This window comes from Aspergillus flavus, chromosome 5 (assembly GCF_009017415.1).
Source record: "Aspergillus flavus chromosome 5, complete sequence".
NCBI lineage: Eukaryota > Fungi > Ascomycota > Eurotiomycetes > Eurotiales > Aspergillaceae > Aspergillus > Aspergillus flavus.
In genome coordinates this window covers 4376498-4388665 of record NC_092408.1, presented here as the reverse complement: position 1 = coordinate 4388665, position 12168 = coordinate 4376498, and the positions used below count along the sequence as shown (strand labels likewise).

Below are 12168 nucleotides of genomic sequence, written 5' to 3'. Positions count from 1 at the left end.
GACCTCCACATTTCTCGGGCTTCCGTTGCCAAAAGCCAGAGTTGGTCTCTCAATGCGTATTGCGTATTTTAGTAGCAAGGATATCAGAAGTTAGCCTCGACTAGGGGTCCCCCACGCCTATTGGTAACCCCGATGCAGGCAACATTCTCCAATGGGAATTGGATAAATGGTTCAGACTGCCCATTCCGACTCTCCCGGCTTAATGTAGGTTGCTAAGATACGGGATACCCGTAGATCGAATCGTGCTTCTTTCCCGAATTGGTATGGTTTACGAAGCCCAACCGGTCCTATGTTAGTGCTTGGATATCCTCTGTTCCAACTACCCGGGCTAGACAGTTTAATGTGGATGCTTGGAAAGTGGTTCTAGGCCTGTCACACTATATGCAAAGTAGTATAGCACTTTTCTGTTGTTTGAAAGCCAATGTTTGGTGATATAATAGCACATAGCACACTGCATGCGGAACGACCATTGTGGGCTGAATTGTTCATCCAACCATTTGCAGTTTGATATATACCCAGTCACTCATATAAACACTCGGAAACACGACCATTCATACAGAATCCTCCGCTATGGCAATTGCGAAGAAACGCGCAGTTTCCCATTGAGGCTATCCGAACCAAGAGACGAGCTAGTTGGATTGGATTTAGTCTCTTTGGTCTTTATGAACCGGCAAAAACATCGCTAGTAGTTCCCTGTACCCCAGATTTGATTACCCCGCAGATTGGCTTTGACTTTTCCATTGCCTGTTCTCGGGCTATGATGGTCCGGCTGGTCATGCAATATCGTAGGTTGCCGCGAGGTCCGATGATAGTGTGACCAACACTTGTTCCCTGGAATGTTGGACGACTTGATCAAGCATAAGATTTGACTTCGTTGCTTCGATTTACGGGGTATATGAGACCGAGCGAAAGGAACACAGACCTGCCCATCTTTCCAGGGGGTTTGGCTGACTGTCAGCCTCGGCTATACTCGCCCCTGGTGCTAATCATAACGAGTTATACTCGGTTCTTGGAGGAGGAGGTCTCCTCGTGATTACCCCGGAAGGTATGGTCAAGCCACAATGCAATGCCTTTACGCTCTCAAGGGCACGGGTCAGTTAGAGCTCATTTCCCTCCTTCATATTGGTATCGTCTTTCTTCCTACCATATGAGTTGTTTTCATCAGTGCCGTGACAACAATGCGAGGAGACCATAGACAGTCGAAGCCTTCGGCTGAACACGTCGAAATGACAGACGAGGGGGTAGTCAAGCCCTTGGAAGCTACACTGGATGCTGCAACAAAAGGCCAAGCTGTGTCGGGATACGAGGATCTGGGAATCTGGGAAACAATCAAAACCTTCAAACTTTGCACAATTGTGTGCTTCGCTATGGCCTTCAGCGCTGCTACTGATGGATATCAGGTTGGGTCAGTTAAAGCTGAGAACCCCGAGGGTATATGTGTCCCGTGAACTAACAGCTGATACTAGAATCAACGCCAGCATTATTGCGAACCAAGGATTCGTCGCGCGGTTTGCGACTGAAATTGGAAAGGACGGAAAGCCCGCTTTGGCATCCCCGATTCTTGCCGGATGGAGCTCCATTATGTCCTGCGGTCAAATCGTCGGGATGGTTTCACTACCGTTCCTGTCAAGTAGTTACGGTAGGAAGCCGGCGATGTACACATTCTGGGTGATCCTCGTGTGTAGCGTGCTGGCAGAAAGTCTGGCGAGGTCGTGGCAAGCATGGCTAGTCGGCAAACTACTTGCTGGGATTGGTGTCGGATGCCTGCAGTCGACGGTGCCAGCTTACATCGCTGAGGTCGCACCGAATCGTATACGCGGTGGTCTGTTGATGTGCTACAGCTTTTGGTGGTCACTTGGTTCCTTCTTTGCACAAGTTGCCCTGCAGCATTTGGCCCAGGACCATCCGATGAACTACCTGACGCCCGTTTATACCCAATGGGCCCAGATTGGTTTGATGTTCCTGATATACATTCTCGTCCCTGAGTCCCCCGCTTGGTGTATCGATGCTGGCAAAGCTGATCGTGCCAGAAAGGAACTCTTGCGCTTATATCGCGGGGTACCGGGCTTCAACGTGGATCAACAACTTAGTGTCTTGTCCCTCGCAGTTGAGCACGAACGAGCCATAGCAGCTGAGCAGCGAAGAGAGAAGTGGTACTCTATATTCCGTGGGACAGATGGAGTACGAACTGTTATCACTTTGTGGACGAACACCACGCAACAGCTCATCGGGTTGACCCTGTTCGGTACATTTGGGACGTACTTCTTCCAGCAGGCTGGACTGAGTGACCCCTTCAAGATCAAAGTCATTACTACATCAATCCAAATTGCCACAGTTCTGATCCTCGTGGCTATAGCCGACCGCCTGGGTAGACGATGGCTGGCCTGTGGCGGCACCACGCTGTCGTGGCTCGCTTGTGTGGCTATCGGCATCATCGGCGTTGTCCCCCAGAGCAATGGGTCAACTTATGCTTTTGTGTTCTTTGCCTGCCTTTGGAGTAAGCCCAGACAGCGTTATTCCATACAACCTTTCACTAATAGCTCTTCGTATAGATGTCGGCCTAGCTGCGAACGGCGCAACAGGCTGGGGTTATATTGGCGAGATCTCATCCCAGAGACTTCGACCCTACACAGCTGGATTTGGTGCAGCTGTAACATGCGTCGTAGGTGTGGTGATGAGCAACCTGGTTCCATATATGACCAACGTCAACAAGTGGGACTGGGGCCTGAAAACAGGTTGGTTCTACGCCGGGGTCGGTTTTCCATTTACCCTGGGAATGTGGTTTTTGATTCCAGAGACTTCTGGGTAAGTCCTCGGTGTATTTGAAATGTGATCTCTGTGTAGAAGCCCGGGTATGCTAAATATATTTTGACTTAGTCGCTCTGCCGCTGAGTTGGACGAATTATTTGAGAGGAAGATTAAGCCATGGCGATTCCATAAAACAGAAACCGCTACCCAGCGTCTTGTCCAGATCAGGAGGGAAAGGGATAGCTGAGCGTCGCATTGTCGCAGATATGTGGGATACTTATTTAGTGTGAGAGCTGATCTGGCAGTATTGACTGGAATATGTGTTTCGAAGATTGGATTGTCTTTCTATTTCTATTTCTGTCGTACCAACTTGCTCGTTGGCGTTATAGCAGATCGCGCCTTCTTCGGATTAAGCATAATGTCGAGGGCCAATGCCTGCATATTGTTTATTTCCGACCAGACGTGTCGTATCGTGAGTCCGATAAGATTCCCAATCCGGCAAAGATCAGCCCTAACCCCTGGATTCCAATTTTCGCGTCCAACCTCTTCAAGTAAACTCAAACTACATGTTCAATAGTTTTGGCTACCATGGCTACCATGGCTAGGTTTAAAGCAACAATATTGTCTTCCGTACTCTTACCACTGCTGCTCTCTTCCCATGGAGCAGCAGTACCATCACCGCCGTCCTGCAATGCGGACACGCGTCCTTACTCAGCCTGGATGGCCGACAGTGTCATCTCTCGCGGACAAGCCGTCTTGCCTTCAGGAACAACACCAGAAGCGTCAACCTTTCTTCAGATCGGTGTTTTTCAAAACGCAATTTTACAACTAAAAGAGTACTACGGGTCTCCGGAAAACGCATGCGCACAGGCCGATTGGGATGCCTACCTCGAAGAGAGTACGCAGAGCGTCACTCCTTGGCTTCTCAATGCCACCAAGGATACTCAGTATCCTCTTGATCGATTCTCTGATGGCAATGGGCTATTTTACCAGTAAGTTCACTAGATAGACTCCAGCCAGGATTATGCCTCGCGCAGATAGTCCTCTTCTCTCTAAAATCGTCTGATGCTCACAAAAGATAGATATGAGCGAACGGATAACGAAACTTATAAAGCGGCGCTGGATGCATTGCAGCAGTCCATCTACCTGCAACCCAAGAACAAATATGGTACGTAGATAATCAAAGAGTAGGAAAGGGCGAAGGAGTAGACAACACGTCAATCGCGACGATACGTGATAACTTATCACTATACATTGTTCATTCTCAAGAGGCTAATCAATGTACAGGGGGGTACTGGTATTTCAAATACCCAAACTGGAGTTATCTTGACGGCATGTACTCGCTCATTCCCTTCTATTCTACCTACACGGCCAGGTTCGCCGCCGAGAATAGTAGTGCGGTAGGAAAGGATCTTGTTTATCAACTCGACCTCCTTTGGTCCCATTGTCATCAGAACAACACCGGCCTACTGGTACACGGGTATGACGCATCAAAAACAGCGGTCTGGGCGAATCCGGCCACGGGTGGAAGCCCAATTGTGTGGATTCGCTCTTTGGGCTGGTATATGATGGCCTTGGTAGATATTCTGGAGATCTCACGCCAGCAAGGTGTCCTCAATCAGGAGCAGTGGAATCATGTGCACCAACAATTTGTTGCGCTTTCTAATGCAGTCATGGCGGCGGCTGATCCGGAGACTGGTTGCTGGTGGCAGGTTATGACGGATCCGAACAGAAAGGGAAATTACATCGAGTCCAGTGGATCAGCGATGTTCACGTATGCGCTCTACAAAGGTGCGCGACTGGGCCTTTTGCACGGCATCCCAGAGGAAGCTCTGCTACCCGCATCTCTCGCAAGCAAATGCTATAGCCATCTTTTGCAGGACTTCGTGGTCGACAACAAGAATGGGACACTGGGGTATAATGGCACGGTATCGGTTTGTAGTCTGAGCTCGAATGCAACCTATGAGGTATGTTTCCTATGTGACACGAAATCTCCTGATTATTATCCAGCTAACGGGTCAAACAACATTAGTATTACGTCCATCAGCCCCTCCTCTACAACAGTTTGCATGGCACTTCCTCCTTTATTCTCGCCAGCGTGGAGCACGAGCGTGCCACCAATGTGTCTGGAAATTAAGTGTCTTCCTTAGCTTTTAATCTAGGAAATAAAATCGATTGGTTTCTTTCCATTCATTTAGACAAAAGTTTGTAGATAGTCAGTATGATGTAGACCTTCAAACATCAGCACCTTCAGATCTTCCACAAATGTTTTGCTTTAAATACGACTCCGTATTGCGATAGCAACTTGAATACTCCAACCAGTTCCTGACCGGCATTGCCATCGTTTCCCAGGAGTGAAGCACATTGACTACATTTATTAATCAACTAAAATCTCACAAAAGTCCGAAATTATAAAAACTTAAAGGAGAGTCCCTCCTTTGCCCCCAAGGGACTTGAAAGCATCAACTCGGTTAATAGGAGGAAAACGGTCAATCAGCCCCAAGGTGCCACCGGAAAAAACACCACAAACGTAGCTATAGGGCCGGATTCATGGAATTTGCGAAAGTCCACGGTCTGGACAAGCCACAGTCATCCTGAGACCAGGAAGTGGGTCATTGTTCCTGATCGACCCCTTACAATTTGCAAGCCAAACCCACTGTGGAGCTTAGTCGTACCCGGATATAGATTTCTCAAGGGTTGATATGCTTGTATGGCTTTACCCGATGGACCATGTCTCAGGCTTGCTCCCAGTGAGAATGGTCCAAGTAAAACATAATCTGCTGTTGGTAACATGCTCGAAGGGACAGTCCACAACTGCATGGGATATATGAGGCTAGCCTTCCGATCTATGTTTATTAAGTGGTCCTTTAGTAACTCCCTATAATTGTCATGATAAGACCCACACTCCCATAGTAACGACTGGAGAAAAGCGAGGAACAAGATCTAGCCCCGAGCCAGCGCTCCAGAAATCAAACTTTCTGCGCATAAACCCGAAGCTAAGAGACCACATTACTGGATAATGGGGTCTAAGGCATGTAGATCTGTCTCTGTGGCCCGACTGGATTCTAGTTAACTATTCAGGACTTCAGAATTCTTGACCGCGACGGAGATAGTAATCTTTTAGTGATGGTCCTGCGGTGGACATATGGTATACCCGAGTTCTGCATGGAAGACTACTACTTTTGAATACCACATATAGGAGTAGGAACTAACAATTGCAGACTGATTGGCCTGCACGTCACGTCAACGCCTGCTGGCCTCGAAATCAAGCAACATCTGATAGTCGTCTTGATCATAATATACCTTCCCACTGATATACAGACTGTCAGCTAGCCTTACCTCTTTTGATGAAGAATCACTTCTGAGTAAAAACGGTCCACATATCACAGATCATTGCTCACCTACCACAACAGGGACGCCCGTTGCTAACCCTATGTTGACACTGCTTGTCTCAGAACAGACGTTTCTTTCTCTGACCTTCATTTCCAAAGTGCCTCTTCATCGAGTACTCCGAAGTACAGCGCCCTGTATTGGAATTATGTCTTGGCATGTCTCTCCTCCATTTCTTGTTGTTTTGGATCTATTCTCTTTCCGTTATCGGGCGTTTCACCGCAATAGCTTTCCATAGCTGGCAATAGATCTCGGTGGGACCTCTTCGAAGAGTCATGTCTCGGAGCATTTCCGGTATGAATTATCAGCCATGATATAAGCATATTGCTCCCCTTGGCTGGCTAGCATTGAGAGCAGTTCACTGACCAACCTCAGACACTCCTTTGCATCTCATCCGCTCATTTCGACTCCGTCGCGTATCGTCGCTGGGAACTTACTTGCTTCCACTTACAATCTTTTCCGACCATCAAAATGCAACTCACTCGTTTGTCTGCCGTCCTTCTTCTCTCCGGAGCCTACGCTGCAGTAGCACCGGAAGGTCCTGCGCCCACCGAGATCCCGGGTGGTTGCAACCCAGCCCATCCTGGAAGCTGTCCCGAGACTGCCACTGAGATTCCCGGAGGTCTGGGCTGCAATCCTGCTCACCCTGGCAGCTGCCCTACCCCAACTGAAATTCCCGGTGGATGTAACCCAGCGCATCCCGGCAGCTGCCCTACTCCTACCGAGATCCCTGGAGGCTGCAACCCAGCTCACCCTGGAAGCTGCCCCGAATCCACCGAAATTCCCGGTGGGCTGGGCTGCAACCCAGCTCATCCTGGCAGCTGCCCTGAGTCCACCCAAATTCCTGGTGGATGTAACCCTGCTCACCCTGGTAGCTGCCCTACGCCAACCGAGATCCCCGGAGGTTGCAACCCAGCGCATCCCGGCAGCTGTCCTACTCCTACTGGAATCCCCGGTGGCTGCAACCCCGCTCACCCCGGAAGCTGCCCCAGCGTGACCGTGGTGTCCGGTAGCTCGACCTACCTCTCCCCCGTCGCCGCCGTGACCCCATCCGGCTTCAGCAGCATCGCTGGTATTCCTGGTGGCTGCAACCCAGCTCACCCTGGAAGCTGCCCCAGCGTGACTGTTGTGTCTGGCAGCTCCACCTACATGTCCCCTGTTCCTGTTGCTACTTCCTCTGGCAAGTTCTCGGGTAATCTGACGTAAGTGCTTGATTGAACCTGCAGCGTTGAAATCTCCGTGAACGTTATACTGATTGAATGATTGATATAGTTCCTCTAGCCTTAATCCTCTTTTCACCGGTGCTGCCCCGAACAACCAGCTCCACTACGGCGCTCTCCTTACCGGTGTCATTGCTCTTGCTGCTCGTGCTTTCTTCTAAACGGCTATACCTGGTCTTATCCACTTGCGTGAATGGTTGTAACCCCATTCTAGGGAGGTTTGTTCTCGGCGTATAACAGTGGGACTACCGTACAAGAGTAACAAGCGGTTCTGTTCTATTCACTATATTATAACTTATATCCACATCAATATATCATTTGCTTTGTATGAGGGATGGACATATATCATAATTCACAAGAAAATGGTGTTTGGCCCGGCTATCATTAAAGATTGACAATATAAATTCTAGTCTAGCCTACGTAGGTCTAAGTAGGAACGTAATAGTTACAATACGCTATTTTGTATCCTTGTTTGGGATTAATAAGGGCCTTTCCTGCTATAGGGTGTCCTTAGTATGATCCATAGGTCAACCTCTCGTATATTCATTTTTGTATAATCACTCCAATTAATCTAATAGCTGAAGCGGGCTTAGGCTCACAGCTTTATATGTACATTCCCTATCCAATGCCTACCACCGGATAATATACCTTTCCTAGTCAACTCTGCAAAAAGAGTATAAAGATTATATCACCACCAATCACTCCACCGTGTCCCCTGGTATATCGCAGGAACCTGCGGTCCTTCTGCCTCCACGATATAACCCTCCTCGCACCATCCATACTCAACCTTAATCTGCTCATCGTAGAACACATCAAATACGTCATCCAGAGCATCACTCAGAGTTTGGACATCACCAGCGGGGTGAAGGACCTCCCATGGTTTGACACAGGTCAATCCCTTACAGGATTTCAGAACAAGCAATAGGGCATCTAAGCGGGAGATGACCTTTTGAATTGGATAGCCGAGTAATTTCTGCTCGATGTTTCCAGAAACAGAAGGATGGAGATTATTGAGTTCGTAGGGATCGGTCTGTTATTGAATGAGTGGTACGACCTTCGCAGAAAAGATGTTCAATGAAGGATACTCACCGTTAGGTCATACAGTTCATGTTCATTGGTACACCATACGGAGTAATAGAGATTATACCCTTCTCCTAAGACTCTTAGAGCCTTGTAGGTATTGTTCCGGAAGGCTATAGGTCCTCCATCAGCTGGAGTCAAAAGTCAGCACAACAACTAGTAAACAAACGCCAATGAATAAGCGACTTACACGCTCTGCTCATTTCGCCTTCAAATCCCGCTTTACCCCAATATTCGACATTGACATGTTCATGTCGACCCTTCGATAATTTCTCCTCTTCCACATCCCTTTCCGTCAATGGTACGGGAGTACCATCAAACTCTTCCTTGAGATCCAACCCAGCTATCTCAAAGATAGTAGGTGCCAAATCGATATGCGTTGTCACAAAGTCAACCTCCTCACCACTCGGGATACCAGGTCCTCGAATGAACATCGGCACGCGAATATCCTCTTCAAACCCACATTCCTTGCCGGGATGTAGTCGGTGCTGGCCGATGTGGTAGCCATTGTCGGACGTATAGAAAATATACGTGTTATCAAGAACACCTGCATCTTCTAAACGTTGAACAACCTGTTCGACAATTTCATCGACTCCTTGAAGCGCGCGTAGACGGGCGCGATAGAACTCGTCGTTGGAGTCGATACTGCTCTGGTTTTGCTGGGGGAGGGTACTGATCCAGTTGACTCCGCTGGGCTGGTTTCATGATTATTATTCAAGATAGCTTATTGTATCAGTACAGTAGGGAGAGATACACACCTGATCAGGGTTAAAATGCTCCGTCCGCGGCACCTTGGCCTCGGGGAACAAATCCTTATGCCGTTCCAACGGGATCGGCGCCGAGAAGCGAAACGTCGTGTAGTCACTGGCATTGGTCATTTCAAAGTTAGAATGCGGCGCAATTGGTGCAATAGTGAGAAAGAAGGGTCTTTCGTGACTCTCTGTGACTGCGTCGTCCAGTAAGCCGAGTGCTTTCTTCCTGAGGACGTCGATGGTGTGTTGTCCGGAGTAGGAAATGGGCGGGTCATGATTTCGTTGATAGACCGGGTGGAGATATTGGTAAGTGTATGGGTCCAGAACAAAGTCGGAAGTATTGAAGCCCTTGGCGAATGGCAAATTGTAGTTATCCACGGTGTGCGCGTTAAAGAGCTTGCCAGTGTAGTAGGTGTTGTATCCCGCGTCTTGAAGCCACAATGGCAGCCAGTTTTCGTTGTGGCCTTCTGAGACGAATTTCGGATATCCTCCTAGACAATTGTGTAAGCGTAGGGGTTGTCTTTGGTGTGTCCAAGTAACATACCATATGGGGGATAGATCTCCGTGACATTGGTATTATGCGCCTGTTTTCCGGTCCACAGGCTCACGCGGGACGGACAACACAACGCTGTTGTGACGAAGTGGTTCTTATAGAAGACTCCCTGGTCTCTGATGTAGTGATTCGTATGCGGTGTATAGGACAAGGAGTCCATCTGCAGGTCTTGATCATCTACTAAAATAAAAACAATGTTCGGACGTCCGTGTGTGCCATTCTGGCGAATGATATCCGGGATATTCCCACTGCTGCTATCCTGCAGCTGAAGAGGCGCTTGATCCAGGGCCAGCGCAGACGCTGCCAGAATTAAGTTAATAGCCAGTATCCTCATGGTAGCCCTGTGGTGGTAGGCATCGCCGAAGACGGGAGACAGACAATGGCTTATGTATTCTTGTTGTTATCAATCTAATGCGAGACTCAAAGCACGCAATCCCGACGTCCGATGGCAGCATCCCATCAACACCGGAATATGTGCCGAATAAGCGAAGGCCCATGCTAGTACACGCATGCTGCCCGTCATGTCTTGTCGATCGGTGATTTCTTTTTGCGATTGGCAATGGCGTTGTGGGTATCGATAGTTCGTACGGGGTGACGCATGGACCAATACCTTATGTGAACCAGCGCTAGGCACTGAATGCTGTATAGCACATAATAACAATGTAGAACAGCATGCTGTTTTTTACAATAAACTGGCTCTCATTATTGACGAACACTATATTGCCATCTCATTGTTTGTTTCATTCATAGTCTTGATCCGATAGCCAGAGTTGATGAATGTTTGTTGGTTTTCCAGCATCCTACACAAGTCCAAGCTTTATTGTAGGATACCTATAGGTCAGGTTCTTACCCCAGCCACAAGTAAGTCAGCTTGCCATGCCACTACTGTCCGGCAAAATCAACAAATCGCCAAGCACAATTCCCCACTCCAACGCACAGCCCCGTAAGGCTGACACCATCCAACTCCGCCTTGCCCTACATAAACCACCATCATCCCCACTGCATCATATCAAACCCCAATTCCCCAATAATACACAAAATGACATCCCCAGATCCACCAACTCCCTCAACCCCAGAAATAGCATTCATCTCCGGTCCTCTAGACATAGGCCCAAACAACTTCTACTTCCACACCCACTACATACCCCAAATCAACGCCGCCATTGAACGAGGCCATCACTTCGTGATCGGCCCTGTCGCCGGCGTAGACAGGGCCGCCTTGGATTATCTCCTTGCATATCCTATTCCTCCATCACGTATAACCATCTTCGTGACGCCAACTGAGAATATCCTGATGGGCGAGGAATTCCGCTCTCGTGCTGTCAATGTACATGTTGTCGATGGAGGTATGAACATAACGACTCGGGATCGTGATGCGGCGATGACGAGGGCTAGCTCTTATGATATTCTCCGGTGGAGACCGAGGAAGGAGGCGAGGGAGTTCTATGGACGGATGTATAGGGAGGGATATGTGACGAATACGGAGATGAATTGGAGGCGGCGGAGAGATATTAAGGAGATGGAGATGGTGAGGGAGGAAGATGTGGATATATTTCGGGACGAGAAGCATTCTGTAGGGAAACAAGCCGTTGATGCGCTTTGCGGGTCGTTTCGTTCTGGTTCATGATCTTCTAGGGATTGACTTGGTGGTGAGGGTGGTGGGATTTATGGGATATAGCGTGTTCAACGTTGTATAGATTCAATTATTGTCTATATGCTTGTACTGAGTATAATCGTGTATGTACAAGTACTTTTAAATGTGATATTAACGCTGAATAAGATCTTCGTGTACTATAAGGCCATCCTTATAGAGCAATACAAGGAGAGCAGGAGGCCAAGCAAGACTTCAAATCAGGCATAATAACGATATAGTGGATTGGTTGGCGAGCTGATTGCCATCTAAAGGCACTGTGGCCCGTGGATCGAAGACGAAGGAGCTCCTTCAGGTGACAGAATTTTGACCGTGCACAGACAACCTCACAAACCTTCGGCAAGGCAGGAAGCCACATGCACGTGAACGAAACAGGATGAGCATGCTATCAAGAACACCATCCAATAGTGTGGGGAGCATGAGCCAATTCTTAGCGAATTGGGCGAACTTCATATACTGTTCAGGTGTATGTCCGCCATGATGAAACGCGGCACCGTGTTCCCGCCGCGTCATTCCCTGATAGTAAGCGGGTATTAGAATTCACGGTCTTCGCCTGTAGGGAATGGCAAGGGGTGTCGTTAAGACAGGCAACTGTGGAGGCTTAGAGACAGCTATAGCTTGCAACAATCTCCCTAGATAGGAGCTTGACCCTGGTTTTACAGAACCCTTCAAACCGTTCCCTCATGCCATCCGTCACATCACGTGTTCAGTGTGACAGAACAAGCGAGGCGGCAACTTAGATGGGGAAAGAAGCACCCCCGCCCCGGTGTATCG

General features: G+C 48.6%; 5 protein-coding genes across 5 annotated transcripts; 4 read left to right on the top strand and 1 right to left on the bottom strand.

Annotated features, from left to right (window-relative positions):
• The first annotated feature begins 464 nt into the window (after window positions 1–464).
• On the top strand, window positions 465–3262 carry F9C07_2193413 (hexose transporter). The gene is made up of 4 exons (XM_071509397.1): window positions 465–1405; window positions 1467–2497; window positions 2553–2805; window positions 2878–3262. Exons 1-4 carry the CDS (start codon window positions 1179–1181, stop codon window positions 2993–2995), a joined length of 1629 nt encoding a protein of 542 aa, XP_071364698.1. The 5' UTR covers window positions 465–1178; the 3' UTR covers window positions 2996–3262.
• Window positions 3263–5054, top strand: F9C07_2285578 (putative unsaturated glucuronyl hydrolase). The gene is made up of 4 exons (XM_041293508.2): window positions 3263–3740; window positions 3831–3916; window positions 4036–4715; window positions 4781–5054. The coding sequence occupies exons 1-4, from the start codon at window positions 3337–3339 to the stop codon at window positions 4883–4885; spliced, it is 1275 nt and encodes a 424-aa protein (XP_041148439.2). The 5' UTR covers window positions 3263–3336; the 3' UTR covers window positions 4886–5054.
• Window positions 5055–6609: 1555 nt separating this feature from the next.
• Window positions 6610–7519, top strand: F9C07_9297 (uncharacterized protein; the record flags this gene model as incomplete). The annotated part of the gene is made up of 2 exons (XM_041293496.1): window positions 6610–7340; window positions 7411–7519. 2 exons carry the CDS (start codon window positions 6610–6612, stop codon window positions 7517–7519), a joined length of 840 nt encoding a protein of 279 aa, XP_041148438.1.
• A 283-nt stretch (window positions 7520–7802) lies between these two features.
• F9C07_2285576 (putative arylsulfatase) lies at window positions 7803–10147 on the bottom strand. The gene is made up of 5 exons (XM_041293488.2): window positions 9735–10147; window positions 9197–9681; window positions 8629–9133; window positions 8448–8569; window positions 7803–8388 (listed from the first exon to the last, which is right to left on the bottom strand). Exons 1-5 carry the CDS (start codon window positions 10075–10077, stop codon window positions 8047–8049), a joined length of 1797 nt encoding a protein of 598 aa, XP_041148437.1. The 5' UTR covers window positions 10078–10147; the 3' UTR covers window positions 7803–8046.
• Window positions 10148–10782: 635 nt separating this feature from the next.
• Window positions 10783–11370, top strand: F9C07_9295 (uncharacterized protein; the record flags this gene model as incomplete). The annotated part of the gene is made up of 1 exon (XM_041286649.1): window positions 10783–11370. One exon carries the CDS (start codon window positions 10783–10785, stop codon window positions 11368–11370), a length of 588 nt encoding a protein of 195 aa, XP_041148436.1.
• Window positions 11371–12168: the final 798 nt, after the last annotated feature.